Source organism: Canis lupus, chromosome 5, assembly GCF_003254725.2.
Source record: "Canis lupus dingo isolate Sandy chromosome 5, ASM325472v2, whole genome shotgun sequence".
NCBI lineage: Eukaryota > Metazoa > Chordata > Mammalia > Carnivora > Canidae > Canis > Canis lupus.
The window spans coordinates 75,327,486-75,350,503 of NC_064247.1; the positions used below are offsets into that span (position 1 = coordinate 75,327,486).

Here is a 23,018-nt window from a genome sequence, read left to right on the forward strand (position 1 = left end):
GAGTGCCCGCCCCCTCCTCTCGGAAGAGGCGGGGCTTCCGGCCGTGACCTGGAAATTACTGCGCGACCCTCATCCCTTTCAGGTCGGGCCCTCGGGAAAGATGGCTGCGGTGCAGGGCGCTGAGGTGAAAGTGGACGCCGGCGAGCCAAAACTGAGCAAAAAGTAAGTGTCGCCGCGAGTCATTAAGGTCTTTGCGGCCGGACAGTCCGGACTAGGAAGCGCCTGGAGGCTCCGACTGAGGTGGCCATGCCTGAGGCCTTCCTACCGGCTCTCGTGGGTACGGCCACGCCGGGACGTAGCCGCTACTCCCCGAAACTACATCCCCCAGGTTGCCCTGGGGTCGGGCTCTGGCGGGGTCTTGTCGTCTATTCCTGGAGTTAGGAGGAATGAAAATTGACTAGAGAAAAGCGAAATTTACTCCTTTTCTTCTCTGAGGGGAAAAAAAAAGTTCTTTCATTATCGAGCCACGCCTCGCTACCATTTGGAGAAATGTGAGATGCGAAATACCTGCGCTTTTCCTAAAGACCTTCAGATTTTCCTTACCCTCACCTTTGGCTATTCTGAATCTTATGTATTAAATAGATCCTTTCTAAAACTGTGTTGTGCACCTGTCATTATGGGTTATTGTAAGGATCTCTGAGTATTAAGTAAGTGACCGATGTCTGGCGGTAGGGTCCTTGGAGTGTGAAGGGAAATATATCAAGATTAGCCTCCCGGAACGCCTGGGTGGCTCAGCGGTTGAACAGGCAGAGGGAGAAGCAGGCTCCCCTCCTGGAGCCGAATGCGGGACTCGATCCCCGATCTCAGAATCACGCCCTGAGCCAAAGGCAGGCGCCTAACCTAACACCCAGGCGTCCCAAATACAATCTTAAAAAAAAAAAAAATAGCTTCCCTTTATATTTTTTTTAAGACTTATTTATTTATTTATTTATGATAGACATAGAGAGAGAGAGAGAGAGAGAGGCAGAGACACAGGAGGAGGGAGAAGCAGGCTCCATGCCGGGACTTCAGGATCACGCTCTGGGCCAAAGGCAGGCGCTAAACCCCTGAGCCACCCAGGGATCCCTAGCTTCCATTTAAACGGCTGTGTCCTGTATTCCTGAGTGTGTCTGTGTGTGTGTGTGTGTGTGTACACGTGTACCTGTATACACACATTCCCTCTCAATCAGGGTTCTTCAATTGAAGCACAGAATCCAGGCAATGTTTTGTTTTCTTAGCATTCCCAATGATGGTTAATAACTAGTATCATTCCAGAGACATAGGAGAAAAGTTCGTTCTTTACAAATAATGGCTGCCTTAGCACATTGGGGCTCAGCTCTTTTGCTGAACCGTGATGGAATATACACTTAACCAGTCAAATTGTTTTTTCCTTTGGGTCTCTGGATTTATACTTCAGATATTCTAGAAAAATGAGAAAGGAAACATCTAAATTTATGGTCTGATAGTACCCACTATGTTGTCTTTCTGAGGACTGTATCTGATGTCAGTCCTTCTGAGAGTATCTAAATGTTTGGAACCTGGTCTTGGACTTATGACTTTGGGAAAATTGTTTGGACTTTGATCTGTCACATCAGTATAGTTGACCTTTGAACGACTCGGGTTAGGGACATCAACCCTCATATAGACTTAATAGCCAACTGTTGACTGGAAGCCTTATCAATAACATAAATAGTCAATTAACATGTGGTTTGTATGTTTCAGACATATTGTATTCTTACAATTAAGCTAAAGAAAAGAATGTTTAAGAAAATCAAGAGAAAACGGATTTACGGTTCTATACTGTATTTATCCCCCCCCCAAAAAAAATCTGCATTTAAATGGACCTTGCAAAGTAAGGTGCAGGTGTCAACTGTAATCGAATTTTATATTATTTTTTTAAGATTTTATTTATTCACAAGAGACACCCAGAGAGAGGCAGAGACATAGGCATAGGTATCCTTTCCTTGCAAGGAAAGTATTAATGTCCATTTAGGCTCTAGATGACTAAATGCATTGCTGAAGCATGCATAGTGAAAGTGAATCTGTTGCTGATTTAGCTCTGGAGCAGAGATCTAAAACCAAGTCCAGAACTCAACAGCTCATGCTCTTTGCACAGCCTGCACCTTACTTCCTCACATTGTCTAAAAGAATCTGCTCTTAATCTATATTCCTCTAGTGACCAGGAAGTAAAATAATTTTTGAATGATTAATGTTTCCTTCTGTATCTTAATTGTTCTTGGGACTTCCTGCATCTGTAATGAGCACCATAGGATGCCAGTTATTTTCTCCCAAGTTTAAAAACAGATGGGCTTCCTGCCAGATGACTCATTCCCAAATGAAAGGTCAAATTAATGTAGTCCAGGACCATTCCTGAAGTTCTTTCCTCCTTGTTCCTAGAGCTCAAATAAGGCTTATCTTTGTCTCAGGTGTGCTCTTGTGTGGCTGGCTTTTCCCTTCATCTAGAGTTTGCAATTGACAGTGACATTTCATATGCTTCCCATTGCCATCTTGGTGGCCAGGTATTTCATCCCCAAGATAGAAGCCATATATCAGGGGCTTCAGAAACACTGCCTCGGGGCAAGTCTCCCTATTTTCTAGATTGTTGTGATCATCTCTACCTATAAATCATTGATCGTCTTGCTTTTGAGTTTTGACCCAGATGTCCACTTTTTTATTATAGCGAGGACAGAACGTTGTCAGAGTTGCAGCACAGTGAGTGTTACAGGGTTGTTGTCAGTTAAGAGGTTCTTGAAGGAACCCTGAAAGATTGTGCAGCCTGCCCCCACCCCTCACCCATAAAAGTCGGAGTGCTGGTTGGTGTATATATACTGTCTCGTCCCATCTGACACCACATCTCTGTTTCCTGTTAGGTGGTGGTGATCATTAGTTCCGGGGTGTTCTGCCATGTTGACGCAAGCTGCCGTAAGGCTTGTTAGGGGGGCCCTGCGCCAAACCTCCTGGGCACGGTGGGGGCAGAGGGAGCTGCGACTGTGTCAACTTGCTCCTTTCACAGCGCTTCACAAGGACAAGCCACTTTCTGATAAAAGAAGGTTGGTGCCCTTACGTTTGTTGTTGCTCTGGGAGCAAGAATCCTTCCCTTACTATGTCCTTACCTGTTAAGCCTCTGGCTAAGTCTTTGGACTTGTTGCTAAGGAAACAGAGCCCTACTACCAAAACCAGTAGTTGTTTCTCATTTTCTCTTTAATAAATTCAGTTTCTCACTCTAGATCCTTGAGATGATTTGTGGATCCTTTATTAGACCAGTGCTGAGAACAAACATTATCTTCCCTTTCCTGTCTTTCTGTACTTGGTTTCTCCTGAGGTTAATTTGGTTTCTAGTCTTTGTTCTATCTCTAGGACCTTTTTGGATTTTCCTTAGGATTAAGTCGATTTAAAGAGCAACACCTAGTTGTTTTTTTATGTTAATACTAGGAAGAACCCAGTAGGCTCTGATGCCTACAGACTGAATCACAGCACAGTAGGCCTAACATGTTCTGGAATGATTGTTTTCACAACTGTTACAAGACAGATTACATCCAGAGACACCTACTTTGAAGCCCTTGCGATCAGTCTTCTTACTTAAAAATGATTATTTCAAATCACCAATTTACTTTTTTAATTGAGTTACTCTAAATTCATACTGAGAATTAAGAATGTGCCCCAAAGGCAGATAATGTGTGAGGATGACTTGGTATCATTTGCCATGGTTCATTATGATATAATATTTTATTAAATTAGCATTGGTAGTTTGAAAGAGTGATCAATTCTATTTGAATACTGAGGATACTCTATGCAAATCTGTTTGGTTTCTGGGTTCAGATAGCAAGATTTCAGATCAGTGTGTGGATAGTGAAGGATTTGGCCAGAAATGTATCAAAGATTTCTGTCCTGGGTATAGAGAATCAAGTGTTTAAAATAGTGAAGGATACTTAGAATAACTCACATTTGTGTGTTTATTAAATGCTAAGGGCAGGGTCATCTCTACATACATACATTTTCTCAGTCCTCACAACATTTGGAGAGGAGAGTGTTTTCTGTTATTTCCATTTTACAGATGAGAAGTCACTTGTCCAAGGTCATATAATTACTAGGCAGATATGTCAGGATTTAGTCCTAGGCAGTCTGACTCCAGAGATGTTATATTATTCCCTACTCTGTGCTGGTTTATACACTATTCTACCCAATTTGTTGTCAAAGTCAAGCTCCCATAGAGAGAGACCAATATGGAGAGCCATTGTCAATGCATTGACCAGTGCTGAGCGAGAGGTTATCAGTGATGTGTCTCCTTGAACTCTGGAAAGCCACCTCTCCCCTACCTGCCCTACCCAAACTAACCTACTCCTTGGAGAGATATAGAGAAGGGTGGCAGACACAGCTGGAGATGTTGCCTGATTTGGTTTTTCTTTGCCCTAAGGTATCTTGATTTTATTTGGGATCTCACTCTGGAAAGCAGAGGCTGAGAAAGATCTTTCACATCTTTAATTTAAGCTTACTTTTCCTTTGTCTCAGTCACCTATACTGACTAAGTTGACTAAGAGACTAGCAGGGGTGGAACCAGGCAAGAGCATCCCCACCCCCCCCCCCCCAAGGCTGTTCATATTTTTGATAAGTGGTTATGGGGCAGAACATAGTAGAGGACTCTCACATTGAACGTTTGTATCTTCCCAACAGTGAGCTAAAGAGGCGCCTAAAAGCTGAGAAGAAAATTGCAGAGAAGGAAGCCAAGCAGAAGGAGCTCAGTGAAAAACAGCTAAGCCAGGCCACTGCTGCTGCCACCAACCACACCACTGATAATGATGTGGGTGCTGAGGAGGAGAGTCTAGACCCAAATGTAAGTCCCCCGGACCACCTCTCTGGCTGGGCATGGGAAAGTGTCTGATGAGACTTAGGCCAATTCCTTGGGGCCAGCGACTAAGAAGATACATAGGAGCTGGAATAAGCAGTGAGCCCTGGGTCACTGCAAATGTGTGAGGGGGAGCTGAGGGGGGTGCTGCTATTCCATCTTGTTAAAGACACAAGGCATTAACATTTTCTTAACAGGCATTTGGGAGAATCCTGGACTTCTAAGTGACTGATAAATCTTCCTTGAAACTAGCTGGCCCTTAGCAAATCCAGAGAAGTTGTCTCCCTAAAGATTGGCTAGCTAGGGTTTACTTTGGACCAGAGATTGGCAAACTGCATTCCATAGGCCAGATTCATCTTTCCTTGCCTTTCGTCTTATCCGTCCTCCCTGATTTTGAAAATAAAATTGTGTTGGAGCACAGCCATGTCCATTTGCTTACATATGTTTAAGGATGCTTTCATGCTACAACAGCAGAGTTGAGTGGTTGCATCAGAAAAAGTGTGCTTAGACTATTCCTTTTTTACATCCTCCAAGCCCCAGAGGCCTGTCTTGGGGAAAAGTCTTATGTGTAGCCAGGGGTAGGAAAGTAGGAAAAAAGATAACTCACCATGTAGATGCATTCTCAAAAATGGTAACCAAGGCCACCTGTATAAATTAAACTTAACGTTTTAGGCAGAATTCCAATCTTTTCTTTTCATTGAATCTTGCATTTCAGAATTCAGCCTTCGTTTCCACCTATGGATTTGGCCACTGCATAGTTTACATGCAAATCTCACTCGATACCAAATCCTGAGATTTCAAAGTTGTGGAGGGCCCAGTTAAGGAAACCTCGATGTTTTGGGGCCATTCTAGGGCAAAATACAGTACTCTGCTAGATAGGCTGCTGGTCTGACCAGGGTCAACTTCTGAAAGGCCTTTTTTTTTTTTTTTTAAATAGCAATACTTCAAGATACGCAGCCAAGCAATCCACCAACTGAAAATCAATGGGGAAGACCCATACCCACACAAGTTCCATGTTGACATCTCGCTCACTCATTTCATCGAAGAGTATGGTCACCTGCAGCCTGGGGACCACCTGACTGACATCACCTTAAAAGTTGCAGGTAGGAGGACTCCCTGGCAGTTTGCTGAGCTCCCACAGGCTTTTTGTTTGCTGAGCAGACAGGCTTCTCCAGTAGCACAAAGGAAGGTCTGTGGTGGTCTTGTTTTCAAGTAGTCTGTGTCTGAGGCTACTTCATGAGGGACAGTGCAAGTACACCCATTCACAGAAAGTTGAGCAGCCCTAAGATAGGAGATTGCATCCTAGATAAGGTGATGTGGCAGAGGAAGGGGCCTTCTCTGAGGGGGAGCTCCTGACCTGATGCTGCTAGTTCATAGTCCTTTTTGAAGACTTCCCTTACCAGTGGGAGCCATGGCCCCATGCTCCTAAAAATTTCCACCTGTGGCCTAGGAATGATATTTCTAGAGCACGGTTATTTTGGAGTTGTAGTTATTTGGAGTTGCATGGGATCTTTTCCTTGATTGAAAAAAAAAAAGTCTGGGGTGCCTGGCTCAGTCCATAGAGCATGCAACTCTTGATCTCAGGGTTGTGGGTTCAGGCCCCACTTTGGGCATAGAGGTTACTCTAAAAACGTCTTTGGGGTGTCTTGTGGCACCTGGGTGACTCAGATAAGCATCCAACTCTTACTTTTGAATCAGGTCATGATCTCAGGGTCCTGGGATCAAGCCCTGTGTCAGGCTCTGCACTCAGCACTTAATCTGCTGGAGAGTCTCTCTCCCTCTACTCCTTCCCTTACTCAGGGGCGTTCTCTCTCTCTAAATAAAATCTTCAAAAAAAAAAAAATCCTTTATTTGCCTCCTCCCCCAAAAATAATGGAACTATTAATTATATGAAATTTAGAACATTCAAAAAAACAGAGAGAGGGCAGCCCAAGTGGCTCAGTGATTTACTTCTGCCTTCAGCCCAGGGTGTGATCCTGGAGACCCGGGATGGAGTCCCGTGTCAGGCTACCTACATGGAGCCTGCTTCTCCCTCCACCTGTGTGTGTGTGTGTGTGTGTGTGTCTGTGTGTGTGTGTGTGTGTGTGTGTCTGTCTCTCCCTCATGAATAAATACATAATAAAATCTTTAAAAAAAAGAGAGAGAGAGAGAGAAAAGTTTATTTACCCATAACTCCAACTACCCAAAAAGAACCTCTGCCAATATCTAAATGCCCAAAGGTTCAAGCCTAGTACTTTTACCAAAATGTGTCTTGGTGTTAGTCATTCTGACTCAGTATTCTCAGTACACAGTGTACCCTTCTAATTGGTATTTTCAAGTCTTTCAGGAAGTTTTTCTTAAATAAAATTTTTTAGAATTCTATTTTTGCTTTGGTTTTCTTTGGGGACTCCTTATATCTGTATGTTGGATCTTTCCTTCTTTTCAGTATTTTTCCACTTTTTCTCAAACCCTTTTTTCTCTCTTCGTTTGTACTTTAATATTTAAATTTTATTCTTCCCAGCTTGGTTTTTCTTAAGGCATTATTGTATTTACTCTTATTTTCTTCTAGTTTAAGTCTTTCTGAAATGACTTTTTACTTTATTTCTGATTTTTTTTTTTTTTAATGTGTGTCCTATCATTTCTTAGTTTTTCAGTGGTTCTTATTTGCGGGGGTTTTTGTTTTCTGTCATTTTCTTAATATCTTTCAGCTCATTGTGAAATAGAATTGTTTGTTTATTCTGAGCTTGTCTGTCCCAAGTGCTTTTTTATTAATAACTAGTATTTGGCCTCAATACTTTTATTTTGTTTATTTTTATGTGAAATTAGTTTTCCTGAATGTTAAATGGAAGCTTAGCTTAGCTTTTCCAGCTTTGCTGAGCTTCCTCTTCTTTAGTTTTCTGCAGTGTTCAGAATTACCGCACCTTGCTTTCAGAGATTTCCAGGTTCTCTTTCTCTTCCTCACTTTCGTTGGACCTTCTCTTTCCTTCATCTATGTTTTCCTGATTTTTTTTCAGTTTTGTGGGCCTTGTCCTACAAGGAAGCCCTGGCTGTTACATTTAGCATGTTTCTGGGGCTGCCTTGAAGGGCTTCAGCCCATTAGACCTCGTGCAGCCCCAGCTCCCTATACTGGCAGTGGACAGATCCCCTTCTGGGTTCAGCTGCCATCCTCCAATTAGCTGCCATATTTTCCAGTGACTACCTATGGCTCTTTTGGAAATTTCCAGTTCTCAGACCCCTCAGACACCCCATTGCTCCCTAAAGCTTTTTCCCATATGGAGGCCTGAGGGTTCTTCCTGGTTTGCCCCCATTGCTTGTATTGGGATTCCTAGGAATATCTTCCCATGTAATTTTGTTGTATATTTCGTCCGTAGCTTTTTGGCCTTGTCCGTCTAGTTCTGTTTTCTGTTTTTACGTGAGGATGGAGGTAGATCCAAAAACTATGCTGCCACCAACACAGCCATCTTCTAGGGTATTTAAAGCCGGGTCTTCCTGCACATCTTTAACAGATTTAATGAGGATCATTGTCATGAAGAAAAAGATTGGGCTTAACTCTCGGGATTAAATCAAATTGTTCTGGCCTGTGTTCATAGGACATTCTACCCAGACATAAACAATGCAGAAGGAACTTATTCTAACACTGATACCATGAAATGGCTTCTGGTTCTATTGGTCAGTATTTTTGTTCTTTTTCTAGGTAGGATACATGCCAAAAGAGCTTCTGGGGGAAAGCTCATCTTCTATGACCTTCGAGGAGAAGGGGTCAAGTTGCAAGTCATGGCCAATTCCAGGTATGTAGAAGTGCCTTGTTGCAGGCCTTTCCAGATTGGCCCAGAGCAACATGACTGGGGACAAAGGCCCATGTGGTCTCCCTTTCCTGTTGGTATTTAAAGTTAAATGTAGGCTATGTTGAGTATGGCTGAAAAGAATAAAACAGCCATCTGGTCACCTAGAAAATAACAGCTCTCAGGTTGTGCAGCCATTACAGGTGGATATAACCCTTCAGTAGTTGATAGAAGAATCTGAGATTCTTCCCAGGCACACACTAAATAGGCATCAGCAGTTTGGTAAGGATTCCAGAGGTCAGTTTTAAAAACTAAACCAGTGGGAGGTGCCTGGGTTGCAGTCAGTTAAGCTTCCATCTCTTGATTTCAGCTCAGGTCCGATCTCAGGGTTATGAGATTGAACCCCATGTGGGGCTCACTGTGAGCCTACTTAAAACTCTCTCTCCCCCTTCCCTTCCCTCTCTATAAATAAATGAATCAATCGATCAGATTTAAAAAAAAAAAACTGGTCAGTTTTAATTTGGAATATTGTATACTGAAATACATTTTATTTTCACTAAGGAATTATAAATCAGAAGAAGAATTTATTCACATCAATAACAAACTACGTCGGGGAGACATAATTGGAGTTAAGGGAAATCCTGGGAAAACCAAGAAGGGTGAGCTGAGCATCATTCCCTACGAGATCACACTGCTGTCTCCTTGCTTGCATATGTTACCTCATCTCCACTTTGGCCTCAAAGACAAGGTAAGTTCTTATGGCATCCTTGCTGTTATCATGGCATTGAATCAGACTTACCAGTAATTTCTGTCTATTGCTTTTGGTTTAGGAAACACGGTATCGTCAGAGATACTTGGACTTGATCCTGAATGACTTTGTGAGGCAGAAATTTATTATCCGCTCTAAGATCATCACATACATAAGGAGTTTCTTGGATGAGTTGGGATTCCTAGAGGTGAGGGAGAGTCCCTACCTAACATGATGAGCTAGTAGCCCTGTTATGCCTACCTCTCACTACTTCTTTTCCCTTTCCCATGCCCTGTGTCCTTATCATTCATGCCCAACAAAAAGTCCCTTTCTGGCCAGTGTTTTTGTTCCATCTTATTTTTTCAGTGCCCTGATTAAGAAGGCAAGACCTGAATTCTGAGATAATGGACAAAATGTAGGGCTGTCTGCACACTAATGGTGCCCCATTCGGTGTGTGTGAGCAACTCATTTTGCCTTTTTTTTTTGTTTTCATTTTGCTTTTTTGTAGCACTAAAAAAAAAAAATAATAATAATTGTATAAGAAAGGTAAATGCATGCTATTATAAAACAAATTCAAAGAAACTGAAAGTCTCCTTTCATATTTTCCAACTTCCTTCCCCGAACTTAAGTTTGATATTTATTTCTTCCACACCATTTTGTATGAAAATGTATATACATACCTAAGCATGTTGCAGATGAGGTACATGTGTAAATGTTTTGGAAGGATTTTTTGTTTTCAACATAAATTCCCATTATGTGTATTCTGATGGGCCTTTTTTTTCTTTCCTCTTACTGTATTCTGAAGCCTTTTGCATGTCTATAATAACTAAGTCAAAAAATAGAAGTTCAATTTACAGTATTTATCGAAATTTTAATTTATAATGTGAAAGTTTATTGGCACTATGTTAATAGTGTTTGGTATTAATAGAAATTGAGATGCTTCTGGAAAATCAGGTCGTCTATACTTTTCTGTCAAGCACCTGCACATGACAGTTAGACTTAACTTTCATTTGGTGCTATAATAGGCTTAGACCATTTATCCATACAAAACCTGAGCCAGCCCCAAGGCCTCTGGTTTTACAACCTCTTATCTGAAGACTAAATGTTTCTCCCTGTCATTTAGATTGAAACTCCCATGATGAACATCATCCCCGGGGGAGCTGTGGCCAAGCCTTTCATCACCTACCACAATGAGCTGGACATGAATTTATACATGAGGATTGCTCCAGAACTCTACCATAAGGTAATCAGTAAGTGGATACCCTGTTCCTTACAGAAGCAGAAGTCTGAAAATGCACTGGCTAAAGAGCTGCAGTTAGAAATAAGGAACAGAAAGAGAAAAACAGCCAGGAGAGTATTCTAATCTGTCAGGCCCGTGAGTCCTCCTGTGGCTCTTACATTGTATGTTTAGAGTCCTCCTTGGATTAGATCTGATTTTAGTCTTTTATAGAAAAGGTTGATCTCTGTCTAGAAGTTGGCAATAAACATCTGTAAGTGACCAGAGTAAATACTGAAGAATGTCATTCATGGTTCTTAATTGCAGACAACAGAACCTGTTATAACTAGTTTAAGCACAGGAATGATGTATTCAAATATATAAGGAAGCTTAACAATTCCCAGGAGGATCAGAGAATCATGGTTGGAGACCATGAGATTAGGAATGATTTTCATGCCTATCTGGGCTGTTCCCATGGAAAACTCAGATCTTCTCCACTAGGGACAGCTAAAACAGCCTCGTAACCCTGGCTCTAGGCACAGGTCATTGCCATTAGGATCTTTGCAGTTAACTTCTTAAAAGCTAGATGTCTCTGGCTCCCTTCACCAGAAGGAATTCTGCAATAGTTACGCCTTCTATCAACGGCTTTCAAAAGTTGTGTGGGCATGTCTGACTAGTGGGGAGCTTGGGTTACATGCCTGTATCCTAACCCCAAAAGAGGCTTTTTTCTTGGGGAGGCTCATACTCACAAGATGAAGTGCTATCCCAATAAACGAGAATTCAGAGGTCCTGGGCAACCAGAATGAATGAGGACTATCCACTACAAAGGTCTAAAGGGAGTAGGGTATTCAACATTTGGTTGGAGATCTGAAAACATGCCTGAGCTATGAAAACCAAATTAGCTTTTGTAGACAAACTTTCCAGAGCCATCAAAATTAGCTGTCATGAACTTGGCTGTGTGTTATTAGATACTGGTGGTTGGTGGCATTGACCGGGTTTATGAAATTGGACGCCAGTTCCGGAATGAAGGAATTGATTTGACTCACAATCCTGAGTTCACCACCTGTGAGTTCTACATGGCCTACGCAGACTATCATGATCTCATGGAAATCACAGAGAAGATGATTTCAGGTAATATCTTCTGTTTTCCTTGGTCTTTCACATATGTCTGAAGGACTGGTGTGCTGCTTTTGGGTCCTCTTTAAATGACAGATTTCTTCCCCAGGGATGGTGAAGCACATTACGGGCAGTTACAAGGTCACATACCATCCAGATGGCCCAGAGGGTGAAGCCTATGAGATTGACTTCACCCCACCCTTCCGGAGAATCAGCATGGTAGAAGAGCTTGAGAAGGCCTTGGGGGTGAAGCTGCCAGAAACTAAGCTCTTTGAAACTGAAGGTAAAGTGATGCATTCCTCCACAGAACAGCCCTTCATCCTTTTCAACCCTGAATTAGCTGAGGTCAGGGCTAGAATTTCCCACAGTATTCTTTTGGAATTATATTTTCTTGCTGCGATAGTATAATGTCTTCTGTTCTAACTTGTACATTACAGAAACTCGCAAAATTCTTGATGACATCTGTCTAGCAAGAGCTGTTGAATGCCCTCCACCTCGGACCACGGCCAGGCTTCTTGATAAGGTGACAGACTATGCCTTTTCTTTTTTTTTTTTTTTTTCTTAAAGATTTATGTATTTATTCATGAGAGGCACAGAGGGAGAAGCAGGCTCCTCACAGGGAGCCCGATGCGGGACTCCATCCTAGATCCCAGGATCACGCCCTGAGCCAAAGGCAGACGCTCAACCGCTAAGCCACCCAGGTGTCCCCAGACCATGCTCTTTAAGTACATGCCCTCTCCGGTGGTAATCAGACCCCTGTTCCCTATGAAGGTGAACTCCACTGTGGAGCACCAACTTCTGCAGCCTCTCAGGAAAGCCCTAATGAGAGAAAAAAGAGAATTAACAAGTTTTAAATTCCTATTCTACTAAGCTCTGTGCCAAGTAGTTATGTAATCTCAGTTAAAGCTTACCAGCCATAGAGAAGCTTAGGATAAACCCCTATAGCATCAGGTAGTAGGTAGGAGTGGAGTCCTCCTCCAAGACTGGGACAATCAAAATGCCATTCAGAAAGGATCTCCAGCTCTGCTTTCTCCTTAAGCTTGTCGGGGAGTTCCTGGAAACGACATGCATCAATCCTACATTCATCTGTGATCACCCGCAGATAATGAGCCCTTTGGCTAAATGGTAAGATAAAACATGGTATTTCAGTTACCTATTGCTGTGTAACAACTTTATAATTTAGTGGTATGAAACAACTCTCAAGAGTTTGTGGGTTCATCGGGTAGTCTTTCTGCTCTACAGAGTGGTAGCTAGGTAGCTAAGGTAACTCAAGTGGCTGTAACTAGGAACTCAGGCACCTTGTTTCTTCTCCACAGGGGTTCTCGTGCTCCACAGCTTCCTCATGTAGCCTCTCTCTGGCAGTGTAGCCTGGGCTTCCTTACATAGTAGCTAGGTTCCAAGAGGAGGAAGGAGTCCAAAAGAACAAACCCCAATGTGCAAGCATATATCAAGCCTCTGCTGAGGTCCAGTTGGCCAAAGCAAGTCATATGGGCAGCCCAGAGTCAGTGTGACGGGGCACAGAAGAGCATGAGTATAGGAGGTATGGTTCAGTACAACCGTTTCCCACACAGGTGTGCTGTGAAGATGATCAAAGCTTCTGTGGCTCTCACCCTCCTCACTACTGTACCAAATGATTTGGTGCCAGAATGCATCACGGGCCTCAGGTCTCCATGTACAACACATATGAGTCAGCTAGAATTCAGGAACTCTTGCATTTGTAACAGATGTTATGGTGAACCTGTATATTCAGCCCTCCCCTTTGGGCTCCTGTCCCCAGGCACCGCTCTAAAGAGGGTCTGACTGAGCGCTTTGAGCTGTTTGTCATGAAGAAGGAAATCTGCAACGCCTACACCGAGCTCAACGACCCTGTGCGGCAGCGGCAGCTATTTGAAGAACAGGCTAAGGTAAGGAAGTGTAGGGTGGGAAGCAAAGGAATTGTGTTGCCTCATGTACCTACTCCTTAGACAGTGTAGCCTGAACCCAGGTCTTTGTCATTGTCTGCATCTCTTGGTGACTTCAGCAGAGATGAAGGTTAAAGCCATGAGCTTCACTGGAGGAAGTCACCTTTCCAGATGGAGAACTTGGCTGGTTTGGGCCCTAGAATTTCCACATAGAGGAGTTAGGCATGATTTTTTTCTGTGTGGGGAGTGTGATGCTTGCATTAAAAGTACATCTGCATAACAAGAACATCATTTTTCTTAAATGGTACATTTATTAAGGTGGCTTGGGGGTGAGAGGCAGGGAGATTAGTGAAGACAAAGCTGCCCGCACCAGCACTGCCACGGATGTGTAGTTTCAGGAAATGAGGAAAAGACTCTTGGGAATCCTCAGTCTCCAAAAAATCTGTCTCACTGGACTTCTAGAGCCTGGGGCACTGGAGGTTTTTTCATTTCACAGAGAAATTCGCATGTGTTCCCAAGTGGGGCTCACCAGCCCTGACCTTGAATTTGAAAGAAATAGCTCCATCCTGAAGTTACTGGGAAACCAATTCCCAAGAAGTACTGGGTGTCCATAGCATCCCCAGAATGGTCATCCCTGTGAACGTGCTGACATGCTCACTCAGACACTGAGAGCACAGCCTGGACTAGTGTCACCATTTGGTTCTCTTTAGGCCAAAGCTGCTGGCGACGATGAGGCCATGTTCATAGATGAGAACTTCTGCACTGCTCTGGAATACGGGCTACCCCCCACCGCTGGCTGGGGCATGGGCATCGACCGTGTCACCATGTTTCTCACAGACTCCAATAACATCAAGGTACGTGGTGGCCCTCTGGCACACACTGCCCTGGAGAGCTCCATTCTTGGAGGCAGGAGATGGCAGGCCGGGAGAAGGAAGAAGGGGCTTTGGGATGAAAGGAGGACCAGGCAGAGAGCAACACACGACTCCACAGGACAATCAGGGCATCTGATCTGATGGGATTTGGGGGTTTTCTACCTGAGGCAGAAAGAATACTCATTTTTTGCATTTCTTGATGATCCAAGGAACACACTAAGTCCTCTCCATGTGTTATCTCTATGTGTTATTTCCTTACTTAAGTCAGCCCTATGAGATGTAGAAACTGTTGTTACTCCCATTGTTATAGATAGGGAAAACACTAAGACAGACACTAAGAGAATCTCTGTTCTCACTCATTCTTTTCCATCCTCTATAATTGGAAGGGACTGAGTTGAAATAGAAACCTAGATCTCTGGATTTGAGTGGCAACAATAACCAAAAGCAAAAAGAATGAGTGAATAGCTATGAAAAAGAGCATGCTTCTCACCTCAAAGTGTGTTTTCTCTCCTGCAGGAAGTACTTCTGTTTCCTGCCATGAAACCTGAAGACAAGAAAGACAGTGGAGCTACCCCTGAAACATTACAGAGCACGACAGCTGGCACTTCTGTCTAGAAAAGGATCACTGCAAGTCCTGTAACTCAGGCCTCTCTGCATCTTGCACAAGTTCAAGGACTGCAGGGGAGTTCTCGTGTGTTTGACGATCACAGTTCAGTTCAGCTACGAGAATAGAGAAGAGGAATTAAAAATTCCTTTTTACTTCTTGTTCCCAAATAAACCATTTGTCTCTACTCTCGTCTCATGACTGTGTTTACTGTGCAATGTCAGCTTTTACTCAAGACAGCTGGTCTAGTGAATGTTTAGGATTATACCACTTTATTCATTCAACAAATTCATATTAATGTCTGCCCTGTACCAGGCATTGTGCTAATGGATTGGGGACAGCAGTGAACACATGAAGCAGCTGGGGGAAACCAGGGAGGAGTCCTACCAGGAAGGACTTGTCTTTTGCATCTCAGCAAAACCTGCAAGTGTCCCAGCAAGTTGTCATTTCTGTAGCCGTTAAAATGATGTGGGCGCGCAGAATCTCCTCACTGGGAATTAACTTCAGAGAGTGTTGAGCATCTCCACCCCTCGCTGGTGTTTCAGCACAGGTTCCAAGAGCACTTGGCAGCAGTGGGAGATAACCAGGAAGTATTTCAGAAGAAACCCTTACAGATGCTACATCCTTTGGCAAGATGGTGTTAAAATGAAAACCACTTCCCCAAAGGAAAGGGTACAGGTTCGAGATACAGTACGGGACTTCAGGCAGCACCACCACTGTAAAAGGCAACAAGAATCAATAAGGTCACAAGTGACCTTTAAGGAGCTGTTTAGGGGTACCTGGGTGGTGCAGTCAGTTGAGCGTATGACTCTTGGTTTTGGCTCAGGGTTGTGGGATGAAGCCCCAAGTTGGGCTCCGCACTTAGCTGGGAGTCTGCTGGAGATTCTCCTTCCTTCTGCCCCTCCCACTTGAGCTTGCTCGCTCACTCGCTCTCTCCCTCAAATAAGTACATCTTAAAAAAAAAAAAAAAAAAACTGTTTAGTAGTAATCTGGGGGCGAAAGCTAGCTGGCCTCGAGTCTGGAGACAGATGAACTGAAGCAATAGACAACTTGTGGGATTTGGCAGAAAGAATGCTTAGAAGGAACAGGCTTATCAGTCCACTGCCTCTTGAAACAGTTGAAGGCTCACAATTTGCTAACTGCTATACAGGGGTAAACAGGCACAGTCCCGAGCATCCTCAAACTTCCAGACTTCTAAGGAAAACAGACATACAATAAGTCATTTTTTTAACTGTAAAATGGAAGTTCTAATAAATGCTTTGAAGGAGGGTTCCATGGGGTATTGAGAAACTAACAGACCTAGTTAAGGTTTACCAAAGGACATTAGAATCTGAGATTTGAAGGAAGGTCGAGCATTAAGTAGTCAAAGAAGGAGAGGGTTTTCCATGGTGTAGTAGCAAGCACAAAGGCCCAGAGATAGGGAAAGCACAGGAAAGGCGAATGACACTAGATGGAGTACAAAAGCCCATGAAAATATATGCTACCAGATGAAGCAGAAGGAGGCTGGCCATACAGGGGTAGGAACCCTATTATGGGATTTTGTGTATTCTCTGAGCCCTACTCTGGGATTTTGTATTTTGAGAGTGCTGAAACACTAAAGTCTTTAAGTAGGGCAGTGACATCACGTTTCTGTTTTGAAAACCTCAATCTGGCTGCTCTGTGAAAAAGTATTGGAGTTGGGCAAAGAAAGGTACAAATCTAGAGGTTAGCATAACAATCCAAGAGGGAGACAGAATGGGCTATTGCCATGGAAATGGACAGAAGTGGATGGATTCAAGACACAGGAAGTAAGATCAACAGGACTCAGCAGTATAATATATTGTCAGGGTTACTGGAAAGAAAATGACAAGAAGAGTGACTTACTTTTCAGTTTATACAACTAGACTGATGCTGGTACTGATCCCTGAGAGTGATGATCAGGGCTTTTTTAAAGGCAGAAGAGGAGGACATCCGGATGGCTTAGTGGTTGAGTGACTGGCTTTGGCTCAGGGAGTGATCCCGGAGTTCTGGGATTGAGTCCCACATCGGGGTCCCTGCGTGGAGCCTGCTTCTCCCTCTGCCTGTGTCTTTGCCTCTCTCTCTCTCTCTCTGTCTCTCATGAATAAATAAATAAAATCTTAAAAAAAAAAAAAAGGCAGAAGAGGGAGGCAGGTGCAGATTTAAAACGTTAGAGAGGCATGAGGAGCTAGGGTGCTTAGCCTTGGAGGAGGCCTGTGGCCCTTTTATTCTGAACCAGAGAAAAGGATGGGGTCAAGTAAGTTGCACTCCTGTCTCCCCTGAGGAGTACCAGGAAGAAAAGTGAATTCTCCCATCTTTCAGAACTGAGGTATAATTGCTGGATGGTACAGGCTCCTGAATTATCCAGACAAGCTATACTACCTATTCCTGGCAACCTGAAGGTTTTAGACTGGTGCCATCCAACACAGCTGCCACTAGCCACGTGTGGCTATTGAGCGTTTGAAATGTGGCTGGTCTGTATTGAAATGTAAGGAAGGCATCAGGGTGTGATCCCAGGATCCGGGATTGAGTCCCACATCGGGCTCCCTGCGTGGAGCCTGCTGCTCCCTCTGCCTGTGTCTCTGCCTCCCTCTTTCTGTGTCTCTCATGAATAAATAAAGTCCTAAAAAAATAAAAATAAAAAAAAACATGAAATGTAAGTGTAAAATACTCGATTTCTTAAACGTAAGTATGAAAAAGTATGTATGAAAAACTCAAGTATGAAAAAACAATGTACATATCTATTTTTTAAGATATTGATTACACGCTGAAATGATACTACTTTGGACATACTGGGCTAAATACATGAATACGGTTAATTATGAATTAATATCTTTTTAAAATGTAGCTACTAGAAAATTTTACATTATCTGGCTCAAATTATATGTGTGGGACAGCAATGTTTTAGACAGAAATTCAGCCTAGCGTTCCAAAATACATCGTTCTACTATTTGAACCATTTTACCGGCTTCCTTTGGGCCATTTCGCCGGTACCTGCGCTCCAACACGCGGGACTCCTGAACAGCTCCACGGCCCCCGGCTCCCACCCAGAAGGACTACAAGGGCCAGGGTGCACTGCGCGCCCTTGGGGGCGGGGCCTGAAAGAGCAGCCTCTTCGTGACGTAACGTCCGCTACGTTCCTGCGCTCCCACGAGGGGCGCGCACCTCGGAGGCGGGAGGGACGCGGTGGTGTGGTGGGGCCGAGGGCGCCCAGTTGTGCAGGGGTTGCCCTTGGGTGCGGGTGAGTTGCCCTCGTTCCTGACTTCCTGAGCCCATTTTGTGTGTGAAGCGGTGGTGAGGACCGTGCCTCCCGCGGCGCGCGCGCGTTTCCCGGAAGTGCCGGTGGCCGGTGCGGGCGGGCGCGAGGCGTGCGGCGAGGAGGCAGGCGCGCGGGTCGTCGCTGCGTCGTGGACCCGGAGCCTCTCGGGGACTGGCCGAGTGGGCCCCACCCCGGCTCCGGTGGGGGCGAGAAGGGGCTGCGACCCAGGATATGAAGGAGCGGGGGGTAAGGCGAAGGCCTGGTCTCCCCTGGCAGCCGACCTGCCGTAACTTTCCCTTGAAAAGAAAGTGCGTTGTAACGCTTCAGGCGAGCGTTGAAACAGGCCGTCTTGTGGGCAAATACCCGTTTAAGCTGTTTCATAGGAAGTTACTCAAGATCTAAGAGTTGGATTTGGATTTGCAAAACATTGATTCATTTCAGCTGCTGTGCACGCTCCCCCAGACGACTACGTGAATGAGGTGATGGAACCGTTCAGGCCGCATCGTCTTAGGGCGTCTGTGTGACTTCTGGCCTGGCTGCTATGGTTCGGGGTATGTGCCTCTGGTTTAATTTCACGTGGATGCCTTGTGATGCCCGTGTCCCCCCAACCCCAGAGTGAGGGGGGAAAATCCCTTCCAGAGACCGGATTCTTGGATCTCCCATATGCCTTTCTTTGGCCCAAAAGATAAGGTGACCCGCTGGTTCTCTGACTTTAAAGGCACAATTTATGTCAGGTCCTGCCAGATTCTGGTTTTCAGTCACTGTGGTCTCATTTTATCATTATCGTGTATTGCAGCAACAGGCTTCCACATTGGAATTCTTAAAAGATAAACTGAGGCACATTAAAATTTTGAAGGTTGAGAGTGGGGGGAGGGGGCAAAAATCAATTCCAGTTAGGCAGCACCAAACCAAAAGTGAATAGGAACACTGCAGATCAGAGCTAGGGGAGAGACTTTATAAAGTGCCACAAGAAAGGGAACTACTTGATTGGCAATAGTTTAAAGCCTAGGTGGCGCTTTGTGCTTGGTTATGCTTAGTGTTGTCCTTTCTAACCTAGAGACACCTACAGACCTAGATCATGGTTTGCTTAAGAGGCCACCACAGCATTAGAGCCACATCAGTCTAATGGCCTCCTGGTTTAATTCATTTAACCCGGTGCTGAAGGCTCATTGTAGAAATATTTTTCAGAAGCTACATGCATTGGGACTCAGTAATGCCTTTTTGTTTTAATTCTTAGCTGTATCTGTCACCATAGGATCTCATTTTCTGTTAAGAAGCTTCTCATACATATGAGTCCAAATGAAATCATTGAGGGAGCATAGAGTCAAGAGTAGAGGAGTGTCTAGCAAGCATCCTCTCAGGTCTGACCTGCTTAATGGTTTTTTAATTCATGGCTTTACATTGCCATTACAATCCGCCCCACCCCCCCTTGCTCCCCAAGGACCTCAAGACAATCAGGAACATAAAATGTTCCTTTTTGGAATATTAATCCCGATATTAATTATTAATCCCATAATTAAAGAGTTGTTTTTCTCTTTTCTGACTTCCTCCTCACCGCCCAGATTGACTATCTCCCTCTAAGAAATCTTCAGAGGCCCCTGTCAAGAAAACAACTCTTTAATTTCTCCTATAGTGTTTGATGAGGCATGGGACGCCTAGGTGGCTCAGTGGTTGAGTCCACCTTCGCTTCAGGTCATGATCCCAAGTCCTGGGATCGAGTTCCACATCAAGCTCCCTGCAGGCAGCCTGCTTCTCCCTCACCTATGTCTGTCTTTCATGAATAAATAAATAAAATCTTAAAAAGAAATCAAAAATGAAAAGGGAAGGGGCACCTGGGTGGCTCAGTGGGTTAAGAATCTGACTCTTGATCTCAGTTCAGGTCTTGATCTCAGGGCCGGGAGTTCAGGGCCTGCAGTTAGGCTCCACACTGGGTGTGGAGCTTACTTAAAAAGGTGCGGGGTGAACAGGGAAGTAATAGAAGAAAATGACCCAAAGAGTTCCAGATGGAGAAACTTCAGTATATGCGGTTGGGTTACCCTGAAAGCCTGTCAAAGCACCTAGGCAAGTTGTAGCATCTTGCTCTGGTTCTCCTTTCTGTACTTCTGATAGTTGTGGGTTCTGATCAGGCCCAGCACTGACTCAGACCATGTGGACCGCAGATGAGATTGCACGGCTGTGTTACGAACACTATGGGACCAGGCTGCCCAAGAAGGGGAAGCCCGAGCCCAACCGTGAGTGGACGTTACTGGCCGCAGTGGTGAAGGTACAACTTGTAGCTGACCGGGCCTGTGGTGGCAGTAACAGACCAACACAAGGTGAGGCCTCTTCACCTCTGAATACTCCATGTCCACATCAGAGATGATCGGATTATCCGTGGCCGTGCAGGCAACAGTCCTGGCTGGTGTCCACTGCAGTAGTGGCGTGTTCCCCTGCTCTCCACCAGGTGGCGCAGTACTTGTGGGAGGTGGCACTGTGGGAACCACAGGCCTGGATAGGTCATCCTATAGGAATGCTCTGGAGGGGTGTGCACACATGAAACTTGAGGGCGGGGGACCATTCACGTTAGGAGAGCTCGCTTAATGATTCATTTCTTTTCCTCTCAGTGACAAAGGAAGTTGTCTCAATGGGAACAGGAACGAAATGCATAGGCCAGTCCAAAATGAGGAAGAGCGGTAAGCTCGGGTGGGGTCTAAACAATACCTGTTGAGGGAGCTTTGGAAACCACCCTGCATTTTGTCCTCTCCTGTCCCCAGTAAAGGGGCCACATCACTGAAGTGGCTGACATTTCCATTCCCATTGACTGTCACAGTCTAGTTGGAAGGACAGAACTCATTTTAAGAATCAGAATAAACTGTGGAAGCAGAGGCTGCCAGGAACATGCCTTCTGCATAGTTTGAAAGTTGGCCAGTATTTTCATGCTCAAACCAAAAGTTCCCTGGACGTGGCTGTTCCTCATTATGTCTGACGTCCCCCAGAAAGCAATCTTTAATTAGATGAAGGTTTGGGCACCGAAAAGAATATGGAAATCCCCTAGAGATCTGGTATCTTCACCTTCTGCTTCTAGTTAGATTCTTTCTCAGGTTTGCTTTCCCCGTTTTCTTAGCCTTGCCTCCTGCATTCCAGGACCTCTATGGGTTGAATTTGATGGAATCATATCACCACGAGTTCAAGGGTGATATCAGGGTACAAAAGACTTGGACCCCTGTTCTCCAGATATGTTCCTATAAATGAGTAGTTCTCAGCTATGGGGAGATTTTGTCCCCCAGGAAACATTCAGCAGTGGTGGGAGACATTTTTAGTTGTCATAGCTCAGGAGAAGGGGACGCTATGCTACCTGCCTCTGGTGGTAGAGGCCAGGAATGCTACTAAACATCCTACCTTCCACAGGACAGAGCCTCACAGCAAAGAACTTTTTAACCCAAAATGTTAGTAGTGCTGATTTGAAGAAACCCTGCATTGTCATCATTGATTGTAGTACTTCCTAACAGAGCCCTCCAGGAGCTACATGCCCATCCTGGCTGCTGGGGGAGTCCACCATGTTCAGCTTCTAGGAAACAGGGCCTCTCCAGGTTCTGTATGTCTTCACTAGTGTCCTGTCTTTGCCGCAGGAGACATCCTCAATGATAGCCATGCCGAGGTCATAGCCAGAAGGAGTTTCCAAAGGTAAAGGCACATCCCCAGAGAATCTGACTTAGCTAGTCGTGGGGGCCCCAGAACTTGCATTCCTAATAAGCTCTCAAGTAATACTGATAATGTCAGTCTGTGAGCTACACTTTGAACAGCACTTGACAGTGGTTCTCATGCCTGGTGTGTGGCAGAATTACCTACATTTGTGAAAACCCAGATTTCTAGGCCCACCCCTAGAGTTTCCGCCTCAGCAGGTCTGGGGTGGAACCTAAGAAGTTACATTTCTGATGAATTCCAGATGATGCTGGTGCTGCTGGTTCAGGGGCCACACTTTGAGAATCACTAGTCTAGATCATTGCCATAATTCCAAATCACTGCCAGTCCCGTCTATCTACGGCAACTCTTTCTTTGTTAGTAATCAACCAGCCAGAGTCTTTCCCCTCACCACAGAGACTGGTTGTTCATTCTGATAACATCTTGCTCCTCAATAGATACCTTCACTACCAGCTCCACTTGGCAGCCGCCCTGAAGGAGGATAGCATCTTTGTCCCTGGCACTCAGAGAGGGCTGTGGAAACTCAGACCAGACCTCTTGTTTGTGTTTTTCTCCAGCCATACACCCTGTAAGTATATTTCAGTCTTAGGATTAATGTTGCATTGTCTACTTCCTTGTGTCCTCTTATCTGTAGATACATTTCTCGAAAAGCTCTTCTGGCTACAGTGTAGCTATAAGCAGGGGACTGAATAGGCCACTGTTCCTGATCACTTCTCTACCAAGGAAAGACTGTTGGTTCTCAGTTCCCAGTCAGGATTGGGAAGCTTCAAGCTGAAACCCCATAAGGTCTGAAACCAGCCATAGGGCTGAGAAGTCCAAAGCCCCAAGTTCTGTAGTGATTTATCCTGAAAGTCATTCTATTCATGCTTCATTCAACAGTTATTTTCCACTGCGTGTCAGACACAGTATGACATACTGGATATGTAACAGTGAGTAAGACCAGTTCCTTGTTTAGCCTTATAGAGCCCTTAGGGAATGTAGACAGTTATGATTAGTTAAGTTAAATTTCAGTGAATTATGTGGGGATGTTCAGTGCTGTGG

The 23,018-nt window shown here is 44.6% G+C and overlaps 2 protein-coding genes and 1 long non-coding RNA gene across 26 annotated transcripts in view; 2 read left to right on the forward strand and 1 right to left on the reverse strand.

The window, feature by feature from the left end:
• The first annotated feature begins 5 nt into the window (after positions 1–5).
• On the forward strand, positions 6–15,227 carry KARS1 (lysyl-tRNA synthetase 1). Of its 2 annotated transcripts, XM_025426894.3 has the most exons (15): positions 24–162; positions 2,850–3,029; positions 4,651–4,810; positions 5,760–5,925; positions 8,496–8,589; positions 9,145–9,331; positions 9,414–9,539; positions 10,455–10,574; positions 11,516–11,678; positions 11,773–11,946; positions 12,101–12,186; positions 12,703–12,788; positions 13,441–13,567; positions 14,275–14,418; positions 14,953–15,227. In XM_025426894.3, exons 2-15 carry the CDS (start codon positions 2,884–2,886, stop codon positions 15,049–15,051), a joined length of 1,878 nt encoding a protein of 625 aa, XP_025282679.1. In that variant the 5' UTR covers positions 24–162; positions 2,850–2,883; the 3' UTR covers positions 15,052–15,227. The 2 variants fall into 2 exon arrangements, with proteins under 2 accessions (XP_025282680.1, XP_025282679.1); XM_025426895.3 differs by lacking the exon at positions 2,850–3,029 and having other exon boundaries at positions 6–162.
• LOC112646669 (uncharacterized) lies at positions 12,198–18,132 on the reverse strand. 3 transcript variants are annotated; one of them, XR_003127770.3, is made up of 4 exons: positions 18,032–18,132; positions 14,927–15,756; positions 12,575–13,760; positions 12,198–12,482 (listed from the first exon to the last, which is right to left on the reverse strand). It is a non-coding gene; the product is annotated as an uncharacterized LOC112646669 (long non-coding RNA). The 3 variants fall into 3 exon arrangements; XR_004815681.2 differs by lacking the exon at positions 18,032–18,132 and adding an exon at positions 16,904–18,025; XR_007410975.1 differs by lacking the exon at positions 18,032–18,132 and adding an exon at positions 16,904–18,025 and having other exon boundaries at positions 12,575–14,598.
• Positions 18,123–23,018, forward strand: part of ADAT1 (adenosine deaminase tRNA specific 1) — a 44,763-nt gene continuing 39,867 nt past the window's right edge. For 14 of the 21 annotated variants that reach the window (XR_003127768.3, XR_003127767.3, XM_025426863.3 and 11 more), the window contains exons 1-6: positions 18,124–18,278; positions 18,738–18,847; positions 20,423–20,611; positions 20,900–20,968; positions 21,905–21,959; positions 22,415–22,545. Coding sequence is in view for 19 of the 21 variants with exons in the window: in XM_025426863.3 (XP_025282648.1) it covers positions 18,838–18,847; positions 20,423–20,611; positions 20,900–20,968; positions 21,905–21,959; positions 22,415–22,545 (454 nt within the window). In the remaining 2 variants the exon portion in view is untranslated. Of the gene's footprint in view, positions 18,279–18,303; positions 18,543–18,737; positions 18,848–20,405; positions 20,612–20,899; positions 20,969–21,904; positions 21,960–22,414; positions 22,546–23,018 lie in introns of those variants that run through there. The other 7 variants (XM_049110695.1, XM_049110696.1, XM_025426867.3 and 4 more) reach the window with 6 other exon arrangements.

Bases quoted from the DNA above. Each gene is read 5' to 3' on its own strand.
- KARS1 (XM_025426894.3), top strand. From the start codon at position 2,884: ATGTTGACGCAAGCTGCCGTAAGGCTTGTTAGGGGGGCCCTGCGCCAA. The intron at 5,926-8,495 runs GTAGGAGGACTC...TTCTTTTTCTAG, and splicing joins CATCACCTTAAAAGTTGCAG to GTAGGATACATGCCAAAAGA. The intron at 12,187-12,702 runs GTGACAGACTAT...TTTCTCCTTAAG, and splicing joins CGGCCAGGCTTCTTGATAAG to CTTGTCGGGGAGTTCCTGGA.